A 22,609-nucleotide genomic window follows, 5' to 3' on the forward strand; every position below is an offset into this window, starting at 1 on the left:
CTAAATTAACAAAGTTAAATGTGAACATCGTAGGTAGGAGGTGGGCACCTCCCTCATCCTCAACATTTACAGCTACTGGGCACTTCATTGGGCACAGAGTTTGGCTCCAGCAGATCACAGAATGTTTGGGGTGGAAGGACATAAAGATATCTGTCCCAACTCCCTGCCATGGGGGTTGAAAAACCTTCCACTGGGCAGACTCACCACAAAACTGGAAGTCCAAGGTGGTGAAGACTCATCAGGAGCTCTGAAGGAAGCCAGCACTGATGTGGAAGCAGCACAGAGCAGTTCTGCTCGCGAATCAGCAAAATGAAACCACGAAGGCACCCCCGGCCCTTCAAAAATCAGACTTGGAACAGTAAACCCCCTTTCTACAGGGACAAAACTGCCTGCAGGACATTCACGGAATGCTAAGGAAAAAATTAAGGAAAAACATCAGCACACAAAACTGCTCAGGGCTGAATTCTGCCTCATCCAAACATTCCCACAAGGTTTAAACTCACAGTGGCCGCTCGTGTGCTCTCACCATGAAGTCATCTCCACAAACCACCAACTCTCTCCACGGATGAAGTTCATGAGTGCTGGAATTATTTACTCACAGGACAAGAGTCTTGTTAAACCCTCTGCACCAGCTCAGAAATCCAGCACTTCCCCAAGAGCCCACCAGCAATTGCCCAGATTTTCTTTCCAGCTGCAACGAGTCCCCCACCTTCTGCAGTCACATTCCTTGTCCTTTTACAAACAAACATTCTTTCATTCATGATATAATTTACTAGATTATCCATATTAAAAATTGCCCTCTCCAAAATGAATTTACTCTGAATATTCATTACTTCTGAACAAGCCAATTATTGCCTCTAGTGAACAAAATAAATTAGAACTTGTGCTCCCTGCATCCAGATCTTCTTCGGCAGCCCGGCGCGATCGGTCCCAGAACACAGAATTACATAATGCAAAGATACAAACACACAGACAAAGACATGGAGAGGCTGTTTTGCTTCCCCCTGAACACTTTCAGCAAGTGAAAAGGTTAATTTTTTGTATAATACACTCAGGTATTGAGTGCACAACACAGACCACAAATTTAAACTCTGCTCGTTAGTCAGGACTGTGAGAGCAAATTCCATCCACATTGTTTTTCCACCACTGGAATCAGAAGCCTTCCCTCTCCTCTTGTCTGTTATTCCCCCCCCAAAAAAATCATAAAAACACTTCCCAAAGATCAGAAATCTTTTCCTAGAGGTGGGTGATGGGATTCATGGAATCACAGGATGGTTGGGTTGGAAGGGACCTGAAAGTTCATCTCATTCCACCCCCTGCCCATGGGCAGGGACACCTTCCACTAGCCCAGGTTGCTCCAAACCCTGTCCAACCTGGCCTTGGACACTTCCAGGGATCCAGAGGCAGCCACAGCTTCTCTGGGAAATCCAATTCCAGCCCCTCCCCACCCTCCAGACAGCAATTCCTTCCCAGTATCCCATCTATCCTGCCCTCTGGCAGTGGGAAGCCATTCCCTGTGTCCTGTCCCTCCAGGCCTTGTCCCCAGTCCCTCTCCAGCTCTCTGGAGCCCCTTAGGCCCTGCAAGGGGCTCTCAGGTCTCCCTGGAGCCTTTTCTCTCCAGGGCGGAAAACTTCAGGAGGAAAGGGTGGAAAAGACGAGAAAACAACAAAATAATAACAAGACCATCCTTGGAGCAGTTTGGAAGCCAAGCCAAGCACAGCCCTTTTCTCCAGGTAAATATTTCAATTAAATCCCTGCGTGCTCTCCACAGGAACAGCAGCAAGTGGACAAGGAGTGCACCATATATGGCTATTTTCCAATTAAAATAAATACATTTTTCTACGAAAAAAAAAGAAGGGGGGGGAAAAGGGGAATCAAAACATTTCCATCCTATGGTTTTCTGCATAAGCACGAAGTGGGTGAAATACATTAAATAACTGTAATAGTCTGCAGTCAGAGTGTGAAGGAACGGAGTCTGGCAGCAAAGCCTGGAATTAAACTGCTTCATTTCCCTGGTATTACATCCACCACATCCCATCCCCCTCGTGCTGCCTCCCAACTGCATCATTAACTCCCTCCCCAACACATTCCAACCCATCACTCTCTGCTCGCCACTTCCTCATCCAAATGTTTATAAATTTGCTTATCCAGTGCCATTTGCATAACTTCCTATTAAAACAGAAGGAAGGAGGTTCCATCTTCCTTCCCCCGCATTTAATTCAATTGTCTGGCTTTTGCTTGGGTTTAATGACTCTCCTCTTGATGGTTTGTGCTTGGTTTAGGCTCCTCAGAAGCTCCAACACCCAGGAAGGGGACAAAAACGGGACTAAAAGAGGAAAAATGAAGCAGTTTTGGTCCTCAAATCAGCTGTTTAGGGTTGTCCCCCTCCAACAGAGAACTGATTTCCCACAATCTGGCAGATGAATCATCCACAACACACGACCCCAGCAGGCTTTGCTCAGAGCTTTTTCCAACAAAACCTCCCGAATAGTGGGGAAAAAAAAGGGAATCAGCTGGGACTGATGTGGAGTCAGTTATTCCAAGTTTGGAGGGAAATTCGTTCAACACCTGTGCTGTGATTTAATATGTGATTTAATATGTGATTTAATATGTTCCAACCTGCCCAGGGGAGGGGTTTGGACGAGATGATCCTTAAGGTCCATTCCAACCTGAACTTTTCCACGATTCCCCAGTTTTCTGTATCTATTAATATAGTGAAGAAAAACATTTTAAAAAAACTCAAACACAGTCACTGTGGTTTCCACTCAAGCTGATTCTGTGCAGCCTTGAGAGATCAGACCCTGATCTGTCACTAAAGCAGGCAAGAGAGGCAGCCTGGTACTAATTTTTAGTGATGCAAAGGCAACAACCAAAGAGTCTCCTGGATAAATTACCCTTAAACTAAATTTTACGTCTCTTTTAAGGTGATGGCGACCGTGGTGCTAAAGGATGGGATCAGAGAACGTCAAACCCAAATGACATTTTTCAACTATAATCTTTTAATTTCTTTGCTCTTCTAGCAGGGGGTTCACAGTGCTCTCAGAATACCCCTAATTAATCCAAATATTTAACAGAGTAAGGTGTGTAATTACAGTTTTATGCCTCTGAACCTCAATTATAAGGCTGGAAAAGGCCTCTAAGATCCCCAAAGCCAACCCTTAAAAAGGCAGCACGTCGTGAGAACAGGATTTCTCTTTGAGGGACCTCAAGCAGAGCAGCTTTTAGTGGGAATATCTGAGAGGAAAAAACAGACTTACATGATAAATAACAAGCAAATAACTCCATGGTGGAAGAGCTGCTGTGGCAACCAGGCCCAGGGAGCAGATATTTAGGTCCAAGGAACGGCAAGGTGGAAACTGGGTGAAGAGGGAGAGTCTTAAATGAGTGGCAAGAATAGCACTGGGATGGGAATCCACTCTTAAACCAGGAGAATATTCAAATTAACTTGAATATTGAAATTAACTTTTAACCCCCTTCTGCCTGAGGAGAATGTGGACAACTCAGGAATTTCCTAAGAAAATCCATGTCATTAATTCCTTTAGATACAAGCTGTGTCCAAGTCGGAGTCAGCTGGACCTTGGTCACACCTAAGTCCCATTTAAGTCACATTTAAGCTCCACCAGGAATTTAGGAAGCAAAGGGGTCCCCTCTGAACCTGGAGACTCAAAGAAGGGTCCCCCCCCTTGTCCTTTGGCATCTTTGGTCTCTGTGTAAATCATTCCAAGTCGACTCTAACTCGATTTTCCTTTGGATGTTTCGTGCACACGAGCAACAGAGCAACCTCAAATGTTAATTCACATTTTATAAATTCATATTCAATCATTTCTGACTGATACCCCCTGAGGGTGATGCTTTGAGTGACCCCGAATCACTCACTCCCTGACAGATGTTCAGACTGTTTAAATCATTTTTTAACACGAGTTTTCTATGCAGAGACATCGGTTTTCCAAAGGAGTCAATTCATAATTCTGCCACTCCTTCATCTGCCTTTTGGCAGCATCTTTTCCCTGGGAATGGAGCATTGCTCTTCAGGCTCCCAGACAAGAGATGCTGTAGTTTTTCCCTGCCTGAAGCAGAAGTATCCCTGTATTTCACATCTCTGCAGCCACTCAACAGGAGAAAATCAAATTATCCTCCCCTTTTTTCCCTTTGTAGCGGTAGCACCTGAAACAGGAGAAGCATCTTTTTGTCACACAAAGGTAAAGGCGTGTTAAATTCCTAAACTGGATCCTCCAGTTACAAAAATGCCCTTTTAAAAATAAAGCCTTTAGGGACACAAATCCCTCTCCCCTGCAGGGAACCGAATGGATCTGAGGGGCACGGGTGGCACAGGTGGCCCAAAGTCCACAAAAGTCTTTTGGGCTGGAGCTGGACAGTTCAGACACAAATGTGTGAACTGGTTGAAAACTGTGGGTGAAGAAGAATCAAGTAATAATCAATAAAATCAGTATATAAACTTGTATCGATGGAACGAGCTCCTGACACAGGGAAAATGAGTGATAAATATTTTCAACGCACGCCACCCCTGGCTTTTCTCTTTACTGCTTTATTCTACATTCCAAACAGGCTCTGGGAGAATGTTCCAGAGACAAGGGAAGAGCAGAGATAAGTTGCTGTGCTTGATGGAATGATGCCAAAGTGGTCCACTGAAACTCAAAGTCAGACCTGAGGAGTGTTTTTGAGCAGAACCCACCTGGGTCCCCATAGGGCTCCCTTATCACAGCCCTGCACAAACATCTGGCTTCTCATCAAGTAAGGAAGGGCCTTTTGTTGAGGGTTTTCCCCCCCTCCTAGATAGCTGAAATTCCAAACCACCACCAAACTCCTCAATTAGGGATAAAAGACATGGATTAAGTGTCAGATATTTGCATGGAAACGTAGCAATACATCATCTCTTTACACACTCACCCACCCACCACTATTACCACTAATAGAGTTCCCAGTGCTTCTCTTCCAGGGAATTAATTAGAAAGGGAAAGGCTGCAAGAAATTCTTGTTATCCACGTTCTGAGGTTGCCCAGGGCAGGTGGAGTCCCCATCCCTGGAGGATTTCAAAGCCCTGGGATGTGGCACTCGGGGACACCGGATTAAGTGGTGGCCTTGGCAGAGCCAGAGGATGGTTGGACTCCATGATCTCAGAGGTTTCTTCCGTCCCAAACAAGTCAATGATTCTATTTCTATTTCCCAGGACTCCTGAACTCTTGAAAGACTTTAAATTTTGCCTGCTTATGGTTGAAACAACTTTTAGCCAACGGCGGATAAACCCTCACATTCCCACGGCAGCTAAAAAGGGCACCAACACTTATTCCCACAAGACCCACTCCTGGGCACGAGCTCATCCCTTCCTTAACCCAAACTGGCACCTCACCCTGCTGAGGGAAAAGCCCTGAGTCCTCCATGAACCTGGAATTACAGCTTTTCCACATAATACCAACGCATCTCCCCGTTCACAAGGAGCTCCATCGGAACCGGCCGGCGGAAATAATTTCCACAGTCATTAAGCAGACCAAAGGAAGATCCAGTTGTCCCATGTTTTTCCCCCCTACATCCTGGATGCCATTGAGGCACAGTGAATGCAGGGCTTGGGGAGGATCTCATTCAGTAATTCCCGATGGTAATTAAGTCAACACAACCCGTGATCGGCGCAATAAAATTCCCAAAGAGCAGCACAGATGCACTCGGAAGCCCACAGGATTTTTGATATCATGCTAAAAAACCAGCCACTGAGCAGCCAGCTCTTTGCTATATATTATTAAGTCGTTACAATTAAACATGAAAACCCTATGAGATCTGCAGCAGTTGCTGCACCAACATTTAGAGGGAAAAGAACCAGCCCGGTGCTCTACTCTCTCCAGCAAACTTGGAATGAGCCCCTTCAAGCAGCTGCACAAGTTTTATGTGAGAAAAACACACGGAAAAATCTGGTTTCAACAACTTCTCTGCCTTTGTGGTGAACTGACACAGCTCAAAAGGCTGGCATGGAAGCGGGGAAAATTTGGGAAATGGATGCCCAGAGCATGAATTTCAATCCATTAGTTCGCCATGAGTGTGAGGAACTGCAAATGCCACTTGGAACATGGAATTTGGGACACCCTCCCTGCCCTCTCTGCTTTGTGAAATTAGGTACAAACGTGGCACATTAATAACTGTAAAGAGCCACCAATCTTTGCTTGGGCTGTAACCAAATGAAGGATTCTTGGGAAGAAAGATTCCCATGAGCTCTCCTTCAATTATCCGGTCCCGGTCGGCGCTGGAGAGCAAAACTCAAGGATTGTGTGAGATTATCCTGGAATCACAGAGCTGTCAGGGTTGGAAGGGACCTCTGGAGATGATCCAGTCCAACAGCTGGTAATGGACATTTGCTGAGACTCTGAACCCCTTGATGAAAAGTTGTCACAGGCAAAATGGGTCTCATAATTTCAGGAGGGGACTGGGGAGGAACTGGAGAGAGAAAGTATCCAAAAGACTCCTGAGAATTCCTAATGCTCCAGGGAACTGAGGCAAGAAATGGCCCTCATTTTGCCCAAAATGCCTATTTTTGGTGACATATTCCTTTGTTATTTGACATGTTTTTTGATGACTTGGAAACAACAATAGAGACACTCAGGGACAGTTTTAGAGGAAGGTTCAGTTTTCCCTTCAAGGTTGTCCCTCCAAAATTTTCCCATTAATGCATCCAATTGACACTTTCCAGGTCAGTTCAGCTGGAATAACCACCCAAATGAGTTCCTTTAAAGATGGATCAACATGCACCTCTAGGACTTCACCTGATGGACCTTTAGAATAGAATTAAGACAAGGAGGCTCCTTCTCCTGCACTCCAGAAATGCCACCACACCTCATTGCTTAGAGTCACCTGAAAGAACATGGGCACAACAGGGAAGACAGAGAGCAGGACTTCTCCACCCTGATCCAAAAGCAACGAGGTTTGTCTGCAACTGGGGCACTGGCCAGGTCCTTACAGGGGATCCTGGCCTTGAGCTGCTGTGAAAAGAATAAGAGCAAACAACAAGAAGTGAAATGATTTAAAAGAGATTTAAAAGCCCATTGAGAGGAGGTTTCAAAGCTCTGGGGAAAAAAAAAAAGTCTTCCCTGTGAGGAGAATCTGGCACAGGTTGCCCAGAGAAGCTGTGGCTGTCCCTGGATCCCTGGAAGTGTCCAAGGCCAGGTTGGATAAGGCGTGGAGCAACCTGGGCTAGTGGAAGGTGTCCCTGCCCGTGGCAGAGTTTGGAACTGGATGATCTTTAAGGCCCCTTCCAACTCAAACCATCCTGTGATTCCACCTGCCTTCCCCTTCTCCATCTCCAGCCTCCACAAAAATACCCTTTCCCTATCCATCTCCTCACCTTATTAATGGATGCAAACTCTTTTTCCGGGAAACTCTCCTCACCTGGAAAACACCCATATTTCTGTCCCTGCTAGAAATATTGTAGCCCTGCACATGATTTATTGAGCCAAACTCCAGCAACGATTTACGCACTCGGGCCCACAGAGCCCTGGAGAAAACCGTCAGCCTTGTATCTCCAGGACCCTAAATCACATCCCTTTATTGATTAAGTCACATCTCCATTCTGCAGGGGGAGAATCACCTTCTCAGCACAATTATATCCCTAGAAAAGGCAGAGTATAATGGATATATGAAAGCTGTTGCCTAGCTCTTTTTTTTTTTTATTTTTGGCAGTAATATCTGATGTATCAGACACAAATGGATTTACAGGAGAGCGACGCCTTCGAGTCCTAAGTACATAAAATGAGTTAACAGCCAACCTAAAATCGAATGTGGGACGTTTTGATCCTTTAATTAGGTAAAAAAAAAAAAAAAGAATGACTTTCTTCCCGACAGCTCTCCCTTATTAGGAAAAACTCGAGGCATCTACAGATCCTCCAACTGTATTCAAACTCGAAGCCACAAAAGCCTTTGAAGGATCTGTTTTATGCTCTGGATTGAGTGATTTATTGCCACCCAACCTCGCCTCTGATGACATTATGCTGCCCAATTTGTGCCTCCTTTTAGGAGAGAGGTCTCTGGAACCCGGCTTTGGACTGAATGTGGTGAATCTCAATTAAAGGGTGACCTTTACCAGACAAGGGAAATGTTAATTCACGCTCGCCCGAATGGCTTTGAGCCCTCCTTGAAAGCTGAGCTTTCGCTGCGAAGTTTCATTTCAACATTATCAAGATGGAAAAAAAAACCAACAAAAAAAACCAACCAGAAAACCAAAAAAACCAAAAAACCAAACCTCCTGGCTGGAGGAAAAAAAAAAAAGTACATCTCCATCAGTCAAAGCCAAGGGAGGAACCCCCAAATGCTAATGCAGCTGTCTGGGTGCATTTGTTATGCTCCTTGAAAAACAACGAATTCCTCCTTTTTTGAGGGATCTCAGACACAGATGAGAGGCCCTGGAATGACAGGGCCAGAGATCAAACACTCCTTTACCCACCAAACAGGGACAGGAGCAACAGCAGCTCCCTCCACGCTCTCAGCCTGAGGGAATGTGGCGTAATTTGCCACCCCCTGGACACGGAATTGTTCCCTGGTGGAATTGTTTTCTGGAGTTGGCTCAGCCTGAAAGGTGCTAAAATCTGCAGGAGAGGCAGGAAGGCACCTCAGCCCCCACAGACAAACCCTGCTGGACTGTTCTGTTTAATTAGGATCAGCTTTTGGATCCAACAGGGGAAGGAAAAGGGATGTTTCAGCAACGTCTTTAAGGTCTTGTCGCCCAGGCTGGGGAAAAAAAGAAATGACAGGCAAGTAAATAAGAATTTGACCTGCAAAAGAGAGATGAGTCTGGACAAACTTCAAGATGAAAAGAGGAATTTGATGGAAAAATCCAATGTCAGCAAGATTCGAGAGAAAAATATAAGCACCCATGAGCATCTTAGGACTGTACACTGTCTAACAGGCCGATGAAAAATATTTAAAAAAAATTTAAATATGGATATCTAAAAATATATTTATAAATATATTTAATATGTATATCTAAATATATAAAATATACATATTTAATATATTTTAATATAAAATTTATATATAATGTAATACATTTGATTTAATATATTTAATATATATTTAATATATATATTTGTATATATTTAGATGTATATTATATTATATATATATATAAATATCATCATCATCAAATATATATGTATATTTAAATATATAATATCTATGTACAAAGCCATCACACCATTTAATCACTATAGAAAGTACATGGAATCATTAATATCCTGAGTTGGAAGTGACCCACAAGGATCATCAAGTCCAAATATACTGAATATATATATAAAAATACATATTAATACAATATATATATAAAAATATGAAATATATATTTAATATATATGAAAATATTTAATATATAAAAATATACAGTATAAATCTCTTCCAAAAGGAAGGATCCTTCCTGTTGAAGGATATTTTATTGCAATTTTGGCTCATCTGGTCATTACAGATCCCAAAAGAACAGGATTAACTGACCAACCTTCACCAGGTCAAATTCTGACCCAGTTGATCCCACTGGAGATTCTTATTCCTCATTTTCCAGCCCGTCTCAGCTCTCTGCAAACCCCGCTTCACGTGGTGGTAAATTATTAATAACAGCAGAAAATAAGAGTAGGAATATAAACCTGGGGTTTCTATAAAGGGAATGTCCCACCACAAACACCAACCCAACACAGGAACAACAGAAATATTCCTTAAGGAGATACAAAAATGGCCCCACACAAATAACGTCCTAAGGAAAGCCCAGAGCTCAAAAATAGGTTTTTGGCTTCAGATGATTTAAATTTGAGAGGAGGCAATGCCAGTGCCACCCACTTAGTAACCTGTGGAGCTTTTCCAGTGTTCTTCCAGCCCCATTCCAACGTTGCAGCCCTGATATTCCTCAGGGAAGAGCGGAACATCAGAAACCTGCTCACACCAAACTGGGGAATCCTGATCCTGACAGCAGGAAAATTTTAATAAACCATTTTAAATAAACCTTTACTACTGAATTTACAGAAAGCAACGAATTTCGTGCTCGGTACTTCAAAAGCCTGGAAAAAAACTCCACTAATTGATATAAACCAGGGTATTACAGTTTATAGGCACAAACATTTTCTCCCTGTTCTGTTTTAATCTGCATAATACAAGATATTACCACAGTGTCTTTGTAAATTCCCCACAAAGCCCTCGATTCTTTAGCAAGCCCAAACTCAAAGCTGGAAAGAAGCTGTAATACAGTACCTGGAAAACCACTGATGCTTTGCAAACAAGGCCTGGGACAGGGAGAGTCCCAGAAAACCTGGGAGTTCCTCTGCCCAGAACTGCAACAACTCAACACACCCAGTCCTGGTCACAAGATTATTAATCCTGAAGTATTTGTGGGGCATTTTATAAAATGAGACTTATTGGAATGTGCTTCTCATATGAAAAGGGGGAGAGAAGCTTGGCAGTAGCAGGAGAGTGGTGAAGATGGAGAATCCAAGGTGATGACAGAACTCATAACTGATTCCAACTTTGATTTTTCTGCCTTTTTTTGAGAAGCTCCTCTGCTGATACAACAGCCTGATGTTTCTGGTTTCAGGTTAAAAAAGGACCTGACATGTGTGGAGTAGTTTCCTAGAGGTCCTTGGGCTTTGAGGTGAGAACAGTTTTGTGGGACCAAAGATAAAGAGGAGCTTGAAGTCAAGCCCGGGGTGGTGACACTGGCACAGGTTGCCCAGAGAAGCTGTGGAATCCTCATCTCTGGAAGTGTCCAAGGCCAGGGGAGCAACCGGGACTAGTGGAAGGTGTCCCTGCCCACGGCAGGGGGTGGAACTGGCTGATCTGTGGGGTCCCTCCCAACCCAAACCGTTCTGGCACCCTCTGAACTCGCCGCAGTCGGCAAATATCGACCTGCCCTCAAAATTACCCGCCTGCCTTACCTGGCTCAAAGTCCCTGCCACAAACCAAAGCAGAGAGTTTCACAGCCCAGGCATTGACTTTCAACACCTCCTGAGAAGTGACAAGAATTAAGTGGGAGATAAAACCCCTCCAAAGCCTTCAATGTTCTCTGGAAGCGACAGAGATGCCCCGACCCTTTTTCACGGGAGCCGCCGGCTGGCCGAGGTCAGCCTTTGATAAGCAGCAACACACACCCTCAGACACCAGAAAGGGATCAAAAAAGCTGCTTAAAAGAACAAAAACAAAGCACGGGGATGGGGGGAAAGCTGGATTAACCCCACCCAGCAACGAAAACCTGTTTGCTGTAGATGAAACGCAGGACTGCTCTTCCCAATGATGGGGACAAGAAAAGCTCCTTGCCCAGCAAGGAGGGCACTGACAAAGCAAAGGGACCCTCCTGCCTCCTTTTTTAGGTATCTCCCTCTGAATTTGTGGCAGCTTTATAACAATCTCCGAGGCAAAATCAAGAAACAAATTATTTTCTTGCACCTAATCCCCTTCTGCTGTCAAGTGCCTGACCCCGGTTTGATAATCTCATTTCCCGAGAATCAAAACGCTGGAAATTTAAGCTTCCCAGAGTGTTAATTGCGGCCCTGCTCCATTGCTAATCAAAAAATTGGATGTTTTGCATGAAAATGCTGCTCTAATTAATTCTCAGTCATAAAGCTCCCCCGGTTTTAATAACCCCTCCTTGATTGGGCAGCCTTGAAAGAGGCCGCGCCGCTAATCCAGCTACAGCTGGAACGACACACGCCTGAGGAAAATCAGAAGTGGGTTTACAAGGTCTCCACGAGCTGATCGCATTAATGCAGGCAAACCACACACACACACCACACAAAAAAAAGCCTTTTTCCTCCTCTCTCTTCCCCCTCCTCCTTCCCTGAGCTCAAAGCAAACTCTGATCCTGCTCATCACGGCGAGACAAAAGCGGCTCTGCGTGACAGGAGCCTCCGGAACATCAAACCCGCTCCCCCCCTCCCCTCGTGCCGGTTCTTCAGCTGCTTATCCCCCCCCCAGCCTTCCTTAAAGAGGGTTTTAACCAACACCAGTCCACTTGTCACAACGTTGTCTCTCCGAAGCAGACAGGAATTCTATTGCCTCTCTCCCCCCCCCCCCCCCCTCACAGAGCTCTGACTGACAACACATTATCATCCCCATCTCCGAAAGGTGCTGAACCCGAATTTTCATTATCCAAAATGTCAGGATTCGTTTCTGTCACTGCTGAGCTCAGCTGGCTCCCTCTGGCAGCCCTTTGGTGAATCCAAATGGAACACGGCACCTACAAATAACTGCATTTTCCCCAGACCTGGCCTTACATTGTGCCCTTGTCATATCAGATCCGGCGACTCTCGCTGCGATTCCTCGGCGTCGAAATCTTAATTAGCGGAGTTTCTCTTTGGCTTTTCTTTAATTACTTGAAACCTTATGGTAAGAAATATTCAGGCTTGGACTGAGAACAGATGAACAGACCGGTGAGTAACACAAAACCCACTCCCCAAATTTAAATTTGTACCATGGGGTGTTCACGGTTTTCCATTTATCCCCCGGCCGGTGTGAAAAAATCCACAGGATTTGTACTTTTAAGAATCAAGGTTAAAAAATGATCCATTATCTATTGTGTCATTACAGCAGGGCTTTGTGCCACAGCTGGATTTGCCATCCTTTGTCAGAGCTGAGCAACCTGGGACAGCGGAAGGTGTCCCTGCCCAGGGCAGGGGTTGGACTTGGATGATCTTTAAGGTCCTGTCCTACCCAAACCATGCTGTGATTCTATAATTCCATGACATGATACATCTTTAACACTGTAGTTCTCCTACTGATCCACTGGGAAGTGCTGGAGCACTGAGACTTGCAGAGATCAGGTAATTCTGAGTCCCAAAAGTTACACCTGAGCTGTTCAGCCACGGTCCAAACTTCCAGCAAGATCCACTGCAACCCAGGAGACAGACACATGCCCAACACTGAGAGGAATTCAGGGAACAAAAACAAGTTCTATATTCTACACAGAGGTAATCACAGAATCATGGAACGGTTTGGGTTGGAAGGGACCTTAAAAATCATCCAGTTCCAACTCCCTGCCATGGGCAGGGACACCTTCCACTAGCCCAGGTTGCTCCAACCTGGCCATGGACACTTCAGGTTGTGGATTCCTGGTCAATTTTGAGATATTTGAGTGCTGCATATTTAAAATCCACAAGAGCCTCTTCCATTACATTTTTAGTTTAGGAATTAAGTTCATGTAGTGCTCTGCTATTCCCAACAAGAGAAATGTAACTGCTCAAAAGTTCTGGGAATTTAAAGTCATCTCTGAGACACTGGAAACTCCACAGATCCACAGAATGGTTTGGTTGGAAGGGACCTCAAAGATCATCTTGTTTCCAACCCCCCCATGCTACCTGAAACTCAAGTATCTTCTGAAAACTAAAGCAAGGGGAACTTATCCAATTTTATTTTAGAAGTAGGAAGGAGAGTCCTGCATCCCTGGGATGTTCTGGACAGAAACTGCTTAAATAACTTCATAAAGAATTCTGGAATTTTTGCTGTTTCAGCTCAGCACACAAAATGTGCCTCCCAATAGCTGGGAGGACACAGCTCTGGGGCATGAATTTCATTCTTTGTTCTATTAAAGACTTCCTTTATGAAGTAATTCGATTTTTTTTGCTGCTTTCCTTGTACAAGCCCAGTGCCACCTTCCAGTGCCAGCACGAGCACAGACTCAGCTGCAAGGTGCCCAAGCAGCAGGATCAGGGACACACAGTTTCTCATTAAAAAAAAACAACAACCAAAACCAAATGAAAGTAAAAACCCAAAGGCACAATTGACAACCCAAGAGTAATCCCCATCCTTTAAAGCAGCACAAAGCACTCGTAGCAGTGATTCCACATGGGACACCCACATGGAACATCCTCTCAGCTCCACTGCCACTCAGGGCAGACACTGTTTATATGTCTATAAATTAATACCATGATGAATTAATACTCAAACCAGTGGGATCTAACAAAAAACTGAGTGGTGACTCTGGAATTCTGCCTCTAATCCTGCTCCCAGGAAGGTGCATCACATCTCAAAGAACAATCCAAATAAATCCCTGCCCTGCGAAGCCCGGAGAAGTGAATTAATGCTGGAGTGCCCTGAGCTTCCAAGGGGAAAGAAGGAACAAGCCTGAGCTTTACAGAGGTGCTGAGCAGGTGTGAAGCCCATGGAAATATCCATGGGAACAGCTGCTCCACATTCCATCCTGAACCAGCCCAGGTGTGGGATGGGACACGGGCAGAGCTGACCTTGCTTGCTCCTATTGTTGGCCTGCATTTATTCATTTCTTCATTCATTTATTCATTCCTTCATTCATTTATTCACTCATTCCTTCATTTATTCCTTCATTTATTTATTTATTTTTAATTAATTGGCAGCTCCCAAATCCAGCTCCTGCCCCAGCTCCGCAAAGAGAGACCTGCAGACCCTCCAGGATACAGATGTTAAGGCACCACCTGTGCTGGTGAAGGGTTTGGATCATGTGAAAACTAAGTCCTTTCACGGAATCAGAGAATGGTTTGGATTTTTGGATTGGAAGGGATTTTAAACTCACCTCATTCCAACCCCCTCTGCCATGGGCAAGGGCACCTTCCACTAGCCCAGGTTGTTCCAAGCCCTGTCCAACCTGGCCTTGGACACTTCCAGGGATCCAGGGGCAGCCACAGATTCTCTGGACAACCTGGGCCAGGGCCTCCTTCCCATATCCCATCTATCCCTGCCCTCTGGCAGTGGGAAGCCATTCCCTGTGTCCTGTCCCTCCAGGCCTTGTCCCCAGTCCCTCTCCAGCTCTCCTGGAGCCCCTTTAGGCCCTGCAAGGGGCTCTCAGCTCTCCCTGGAGCCTTCTCTTCTCCAGGGGAACATTCCCAGCTCTCTCTACACGATGTTTGCCTGGAAGGAGATATCTCAGTGATGGACTTGCCCCTTTTCCCATTTTTTTTTTTTTAATGACAACCACCAAAGAACTTGTGTGTCCACTTCAAGGGAAAACACATGGTCTAAGTCTTCCTCCTCCAGTTTCAGTGGAAGAAGACACAAGAATTCCAGCTCTAAATGACTTGCAGCAGGTCCCTTTCCCCTGCTGAGGGATAATGTGAGCCTCGTGCACTGCACTATTTCAGCCCAATCAAAGAGGTTAATGACAAGCTTCCCTCTGATCTTCACACCTTTTAAGGCTATTTAAATAAATTCTCCTTTCAAAAAAAGTTAGCGTGAGCCAAACTTTTATAACTCCTTTCTTTTCCTGCATATGTTTCTTTGAAGGTCTTTTTTTTTTCCAGGAAAAAAAAAGATTCCCTAACAAAGTCACTCCCCCTGCTGCCACTGAAGAATCATCCCCGTGGATAAGGCTGTTGGGAACAGAGAAACTGTGCAGCGTTCACAGAAGGCAGAGTGTCACGTGCCTGCTTTCCACCAACCTGATTGAACAATTAAATTGTATTTCTCTTTAAAAGGGATAAAAAAAATAAAAAAAAAAAGGTTAAAATAAGAAAAAAAAAAAATCCAAATGCAGATCTTGCTGTGGTCTGGGATTCAGAAGATTAATGAGCTCCCTAAAAGGGAACAGCAGCTTATAATAGAAAAGAGAGGTTGCTACATTTTTAACATAAGTTCAAAGGGAAACTTTTCTGGTGGTTTAAACTGCAAAGACCCTCAGCAAGTCATCTCATCTATTGTCCCTGTTGACTCTTTGTCCCCTGTTGCATCACGTCCAAGCTCTTCCAACTCAGCCAGAAAGGGCAACAGAATCCAGGCTCCATCCACACCAATTCCTGTGTTTTGTCTTTTATTTCCTTTGTCCACAGGCTTTGTTCTTCCCAGCCTCTGGAATCCTGCAAATCCTACACAGCTCTCCTGCATCCTCCCCTCTGGAAAAGGCTCCCAACCTCCTGCTCAGCACAAGTGTTGCCTCAGGGTTTGTGTCCTGCCAATAAGGAGCTGCTCTTCCACGAAATCCAGGCTGTGCCCGTGAGTGAGGAATTCCAAACCCAGGACAGGAGCTGCTTATGAACAAACCCTCAGTTCAGTCTGACAGCAACAACCCCAAAGATCCCCAAAAAAAAACCTCAGCCTGGAGGAGGACACAGCCATGGGGTGAGTCAGTTCTGTTCTCTGCTGTGTTTTAAAGGCAACAGGGACAACGGGGCGTGGAGACGGAACGGGAACGACGGAACACGACGGGACACATCTCAAAGAGACCTGGAATTCTGGAGGGCTCAGAACTGTGGAGAATGACTTAAAACCCTCCCAAAAAACTCAGAGTTCACAACATCCCCCCGAGCTGGGGGACTTCTCTCAGCTAACCCCGGGCACGCGTGACAGCTCTGAAGGTGAGAACCTGAACCTCAGGGGTGAAGAGCTGCACGTTCAACACCTCCCAGGTGTGTGCAAGAGGTGAGAGCAGAATTTAAATGGCAGGTGTCTCCACTTCACTCTGTTTTCACATCGTGGTGTGGGGCAACTGTCAACTCCAGCACATCTGCACCTCAGGTTCCTCCTTCACAGTCCACCCAGAACCATCTGAATATTCACCACGGAATGTTAATCCCTAATCATCGATGCCAAGATCACCCAAGTGAAACAATCTGCCACAAGAACACTCTCTCTGTCCCTCCAGGCTTTTTTTTCCACACCCTGGTGGGTTTAACTTGTCACTCTGGATAAGTTATAAAAGGGAATAAGAAGTCACCCAAACAATCTCTTGTAAATTATAAAACACTCTCAATTAAAAGCCAACTGGAAATTATCATGGGCAAGAGCTCGAGGAGAAGTTCTACCCTTTGCCATCATATTTTAAGAGTATAAATTATTTCTTGTTATGATTACCCCAGTAAGAAACTGGAATAGATGACCCAGAATTTAGTCCTGCTCTAGGTTATCATGGCAACCCGAAGATATCCCCCTTGATTTTGCTGCCAAACCCAACCCTTTTGTGAAAGGAAAAACACATGGAATGATGCCATGCCTGGAGGACACCTCCCTGTGGATATAAAGCATTTTCCACAGGGAAAATAAACCAGCAAGAGCAGCCCAAGTCCTCAAATTCACCTTTTGGAAACACTCTTCAAGTGCACAAGACAAAGAATTGGTCACTTTAGTCCTTCCAACTTCAAATAAGAGCTGGCTGAGCTCAGCTCCCAGAGCAATCCAGGGGGAGTATCCCACCCAGTATGTAATGTGAGGAGATAAATGGCAGTAAATATCCAAAGAGGTTCCAAAAATCCAAACCGAGTGCTCAGGGTGAGGTTTCCACTTCACCCACTGTCTTACAAGTATCTTTTCAGACCTTGACCTCCAGCTGGAAACACAGAGGGAACAAAGAGAAACCCTGTTGCTTCCCAACTTAATAATAAACAGAGCTTCAAACTAGTGGCAAAGCAGAGGGGGATCAACACCTGGCATGGCATGGATGGGATATTCCAGCTCCTGCAAAGGACAATTATCCAATGAACACATTTTCCCTTTCCATACCTTGCAGTTCCCCGCTCCTGCTGTACAGCTCCCTCCTCTGCTCCCGCAGGTAGGCACTCATGCTGATGGCGTGGGAGGAGGGACTCAAACCTGGAATTCAACAGGAATAAATCAATCCAGCCAGCCCAAAAGCATCCTTTGGTCAGCCCTAAACAAGATCAATAAGATGAAAATTCCCGCGGAATTAGGGACGGATCAATTATTAAGCATTTATCTCACGGCTCTAACGGTCCACGAGGACCAAGCTGAGAGGCAGATAAATATTTCCCAACTGTTGGAGCATCATGAACAGGATTTTTGGCACTCATGGTGAAAGGGCACAGGTTGGGCACTGATCTGACCCCTCAACGATTCCAGGACAGTTCTGGACACCACAAGTGTCCCACGGCCAAGGGCCTTGTGCCCGACCTGCCTGAGCTGGGAATATTCCACGTGGCCAAGGGCTGCTGCTCCAGGCACTGGGAATGCCAGCCCCTGGTGGGCACTGGGAAACAGGGAGAAAGGGAGCACATGGTGGGGATAAAACATCTCCCAAGGGACGAGGCACCTTCAAACAGCCCTGGTGGACACCGGACTGGGAGGGAACTTTCTGCACAAAAACACCTCGAGGTGGTGATGATCTGCTGTATCCCCTTCCCAATCCTGCGTTAAGGAATATTGAATCAGTCTCAGTGGGACACTGGGAACAGCAGCATCACACCAGAGAAAAGGGAAAACAGTATTTCACAGCTTCCCCAGCGTTGGGGTTATGACTATAATGAGGCTTTTCTGCTTTAATTTGGATCGTGTGAGGATTACTGCAACTGAACCAATAATGATTTATCAAAATACAACAACTCTTCAGACTTTAATTAAATGAGCAGTAAATTCTTGTCTCTGTATTTACAACGTTCTCCCTCTTGGCCACAGTGAGATATTCAGTGTATCATTATCCCCACGGCCCAGAGATCTTCTCCAGGCATCAAAACCACATCTCTCACCCCTTTTTTTCCCCACAGACATCCAGTTTTTCTCCCCTATTTCCCCTCTTCTGCCATTTCCTAAATCTCCACGTTCCTATTTCCACTTAAATCCTCTACCCTTGTACCTCCTTTCCCGTGCAGATATTCCCACAAAGATGTCAAAAAAATGTTAGTTTTACACAGAATTACACAGAATTTGCAAGTCTACAATTCCCTCCTTTCCTGCCCCAACCCCAAGTTACACCTTGCAAATCAAGCTACCTTTGGGAAGAGAAAAAAAGCCACATTTATGATGGTACAAAACATCCAAATTCCCAAAACACCCTTTATCTGAAGCTTTTTTTTTTCCCCAAGCCAACGTTACAACTAAACAAATCCTGATTTATTTTTTTTTTATTACACTCATTTTAAAAATAAGGAAAAAAACCCTATTCCGAGTCTCTTCCAAACACCAGCTGCTGATTTCCAGACAGCAGGATTCAACTGAGGAGTTCTCATTCTTCCACAGAAGACACAAGTGGCAGAATTGTTTAATATTAATTAAATATTATTTAATATTAACTAGTATTAATATAGTATATATTTTTATCATACTATATATATAATACACATACTATATATTTTTATTATATTATATTATTATAGGAATAATATGTTAAATAGTATGATTCTTTAAGATTAATTAAATATTAATTAATATTGATTAAATCAGCTCCCAGCTGTCACAGGACACGGCACAAACACCTGTGAGTAAAACATGGTGGAGGTGGAGGTGGAGCCCTGCCCTGAGAGACTCCTGAAGCCAGGAATTAAATGCAGATATTCTGATGACAAGTGGAAGGCTCTGATTTGGACAGAGCTGATGGAAGGCAAGGAAAAGAGCCTGGGAGGCTGGCAGGGAAAGCACTGGAGATGGGAGAGGAGACAAGGATAACGCTCCATCAAACGTGTACAAACCTCAGCGGGCCGAGAAATTCCATTTCGAGGGAGATTTCCACAGATCTGGTGACAGCTGACAGGGAACCAAACAAGAGAGCCCAGGAAGCTCTGCTTGTCACTGCAGGGACGGTGACAGGACCAGCAGCGAGGGATGTGCTGCTCCCACAGGTTATTCACCTGCACTTGAGACAGCTACACCCTCCCTCCCTCCCTGCTGACAAACTAATGCACAGCCTGAGCCTGCTGCAGTGAAACAGGGAGTTTTTATTCCTCAAATAAATGTAAACCCAAGAGCAGACCACAAGTGAGAGGCTGAGCCAGCCTGGTTTTGCTCCACTAAACATTTCCTGTGTCCAGCTCTGGGCCCTGAGCTCAGCAAGGCCCTGGAGGGGCTGGAGCAAGGGCAGAGAAGAGCAGCGAGGCTGGGGAAGGGACTGGAGCACAAGTGCTGGGAGGAGAGGCTGAGGGAGCTGGGGGAGCTCAGCCTGGAGAGGAGGAGGCTCAGGGGAGACCTCCTCACTCTCTGCAACTCCCTGACAGGAGGGGGGAGCCGGGGGGGGGTTGGTCTCTTTTCCCAGGCAACCATCAGCAAGACAAGAGGGCTCGGTCTCAAGTTGTGCCAGGGGAGGTTTAGGTGGATATTAGAAAGAATTTCTTTGTAGAGAGGGTGCTCAGCCATTGGAATGGGCCTGCCCAGGGAAGGGGTGGATTCTCCATCCCTGGAGGTGTTTAAGGACAGACTGGATGTGGCATCAGTGCCATGGGCTGGGAACCATGGAGGTCGTGGATCAAGGGTTGGACTGGATGATCTCAGAGGTCCTTTCCAACCTGACTGATTCTATGATTTCTATGATTCTATGATTCTAATATTCATTTCTTGCAGTGTTGTGAGATTTTTTTGGTCTCTCAAAGGAATTTAATTTAAAAAAATAAATATATTCTGCATTCTTAGAAGAAGCTGAGGTGGATATGAAATGTGGTACCTGGTTATCCTCCAGGTTGATCATCTCCAGCAGATCATGTTCCTGCAAGCCTCATAAACTTGTTTGCTGGACAGGTCCAGCTTCTGTAGAGTTTTCAAGCTCTCCAGCCAGGACAAGAGGGCACGGCCTTAAGCTGGGCCAGGGCAGGGGCAGGATGGACATCAGGAAGGAATGTTTTCCATGGAGAGGGATCAGCCATTGGAATGGGCTGCCCAGGGAGGGAGTGGAGTCACCATCCCTAGAGGTGTTTAAGGACAGACTGGATGTGGCATCAGTGCCATGGGCTGGGAACCACGGTGGGGTTGGATCAAGGGTTGGACTGGATAATCCCGGAGGTCCCTTCCCACCCACCTGATTCTGGGATTCTGTGATCTGCAAGTCAGGGTTCATTTGAAGTGGAATTCTCAACCTGAAACAGCCCTAAAAGCATCCTTCAGTAAGCACTAAACAAGATCAAAATCAATAAGATGAAAATTCTCATGGAATTAGGGACCAATCCATTATTAAGCATTTATCTTATGGCTCTAACAGTCCACAAGGACCAACCTGAGAGGCAGAGACAAATAAGTTAAAAGTGTTAAAAAAAGAGTGTTTAAAAAAAGGGTGAGGGGGATTGACAGGGGTAGAGGCACCTCTGGAATCCTTCTAATCACAGGTTACAGGAGAACCCATCCTTTGAGGGGCAAAACCAGTGAAGAAGACTTGGATTTCAAACTGGGGCCTCAGGTATGATGAGAACACATCCCCTCAGGGCACCTGCTGCAAAACCAGCACTTTTTGGTGCTCCCCAAATCCTCACATGGCCAACGAGAATGACCAGCACATGTGGGCAGTAGAAGAGATGAAAATTCAGCACAGCTCCCTGAATCTAAGTGTGAATCTCCTCTGCTCACCAACTCCTCCTCCTCCTCACTCCTTATTCCTGCCCAAATTCCCTCCCCCAGATCCTTCCCTTGGCCACCCAGCCTCTCTCATCCTCTCTCTTACACTCTCCTCCCAACCACTTAATTCTTTCCACCCTGAACTTTGAATTAAAGGAGTTAGTGACAGGATTAACTGCTAGCCTATCTAGTAATTACACAGTTATCTTAATTCCCTTTGTCCAGTCCCCTTTATCGCTCTCTTTAACAGGTCCTGAATTTCCCCTGGACAAAGGGAGGCATAATGGATCACTGCAGGCTTTGCAGCAGCTTTGTAATGGGATTCCAAGCCCCTGAAATGAGCCCTGGGAAGAGCTAAACTCTCCAAATTGAGCGCTGAATCCGTGACAGATCTTAGCCAGGCTTCAGCTCCAGGCATTAAAACTCCAACTCGGAACTTCCACACCTCTCCCACTGTGAAACTGAGATTAGCAGCCAGCCTTGTGCAGCACTTGAGGGACCAAAGGCAGCCTAGGCAGGGCTTTAGCATCCTCAGCTTACTTGAACAGGGGGTTTTTAGGTCTCTGGGGTTTCTTCTTGGCGAAGAAGGCGGCGAATTCCCGGCCGGAGCTGGCGTAGCTCAGCTGGGCCGAGGGCTCCGAGGCCGTTGCGGGTGTTTCTTCATGTCCAGGTACTCTGTCAGCAGCATCTGACAACAGCAGGCAGGGATAAAAATAGCATTTAAATTTATGATTCACCTGGGAATTTTAGGTACTTTTTAGGGAAAACTCGACAAAACCCTCAAAAATTCCGATTGAGAGAACGCGGCTGGAAAACAACCAGAAACAGGATCCTGGGGACTCCCGTGGCTCTGATTCAGTAAAAGCTTGTTTTTCATTACTTAGAGTCATGGAATGGTAGGGATGGAAGGGAATTTAAAATCATCCAGTTCCCATGGGCAGGGACACCTCCACTAGCCCAGGTTGCTACAACCTGTCCTGGACAACTTCCAAGGATCCAGGGGCAGCCACAGTTTCTCTGGGCAACCTGTGCCAGGGCCCCCCACCCTCCCAGCCAGAAATTCCTTCCCAATATCCCATCTAAACACATTCTCTGTCACTTTGAAAGCCATTCCCCCTTGTCCTATTTTCCATGGGAGAAGGCAGGTTTTTTAAGGAAAGTTAATGTCGTGGATGGGTTGGAAGGGACCTTAAAGATCATACAGTGCCATGGGCAGGGACACCTTCCACTAACTAGCCCAGGTTGCTCCAACCTGGCCTTGGACACTTCCAGGGATCCAGAGGCAAGCCACAGCTTCTCTGGGCAACCTGCTCCACAGTTTTCTTATCCTTGACAATTCCATCTGTTCCGAGCCCTGAGTAACCGCAAGGAGTCCCCACTCTTCCAAACAGTGATTCCATCCACGGCAGGCCCAGGG

At 45.6% G+C, this 22,609-nt stretch overlaps 1 protein-coding gene across 1 annotated transcript in view; it reads right to left on the reverse strand.

Moving 5' to 3' along the window:
* EXOC4 (exocyst complex component 4) overlaps window positions 1-22,609 on the reverse strand; it is a 304,003-nt gene that overhangs the window by 185,521 nt on the left and 95,873 nt on the right. The window contains 4 exon segments of the mRNA XM_032687270.1: window positions 17,428-17,506; window positions 17,508-17,517; window positions 21,733-21,848; window positions 21,851-21,880. Of these exon segments, the coding sequence (XP_032543161.1) occupies window positions 17,428-17,506; window positions 17,508-17,517; window positions 21,733-21,848; window positions 21,851-21,880 (235 nt within the window).

Source organism: Chiroxiphia lanceolata, chromosome 5 (genome assembly GCF_009829145.1).
Source record: "Chiroxiphia lanceolata isolate bChiLan1 chromosome 5, bChiLan1.pri, whole genome shotgun sequence".
Taxonomy (NCBI): Eukaryota; Metazoa; Chordata; class Aves; order Passeriformes; family Pipridae; genus Chiroxiphia; species Chiroxiphia lanceolata.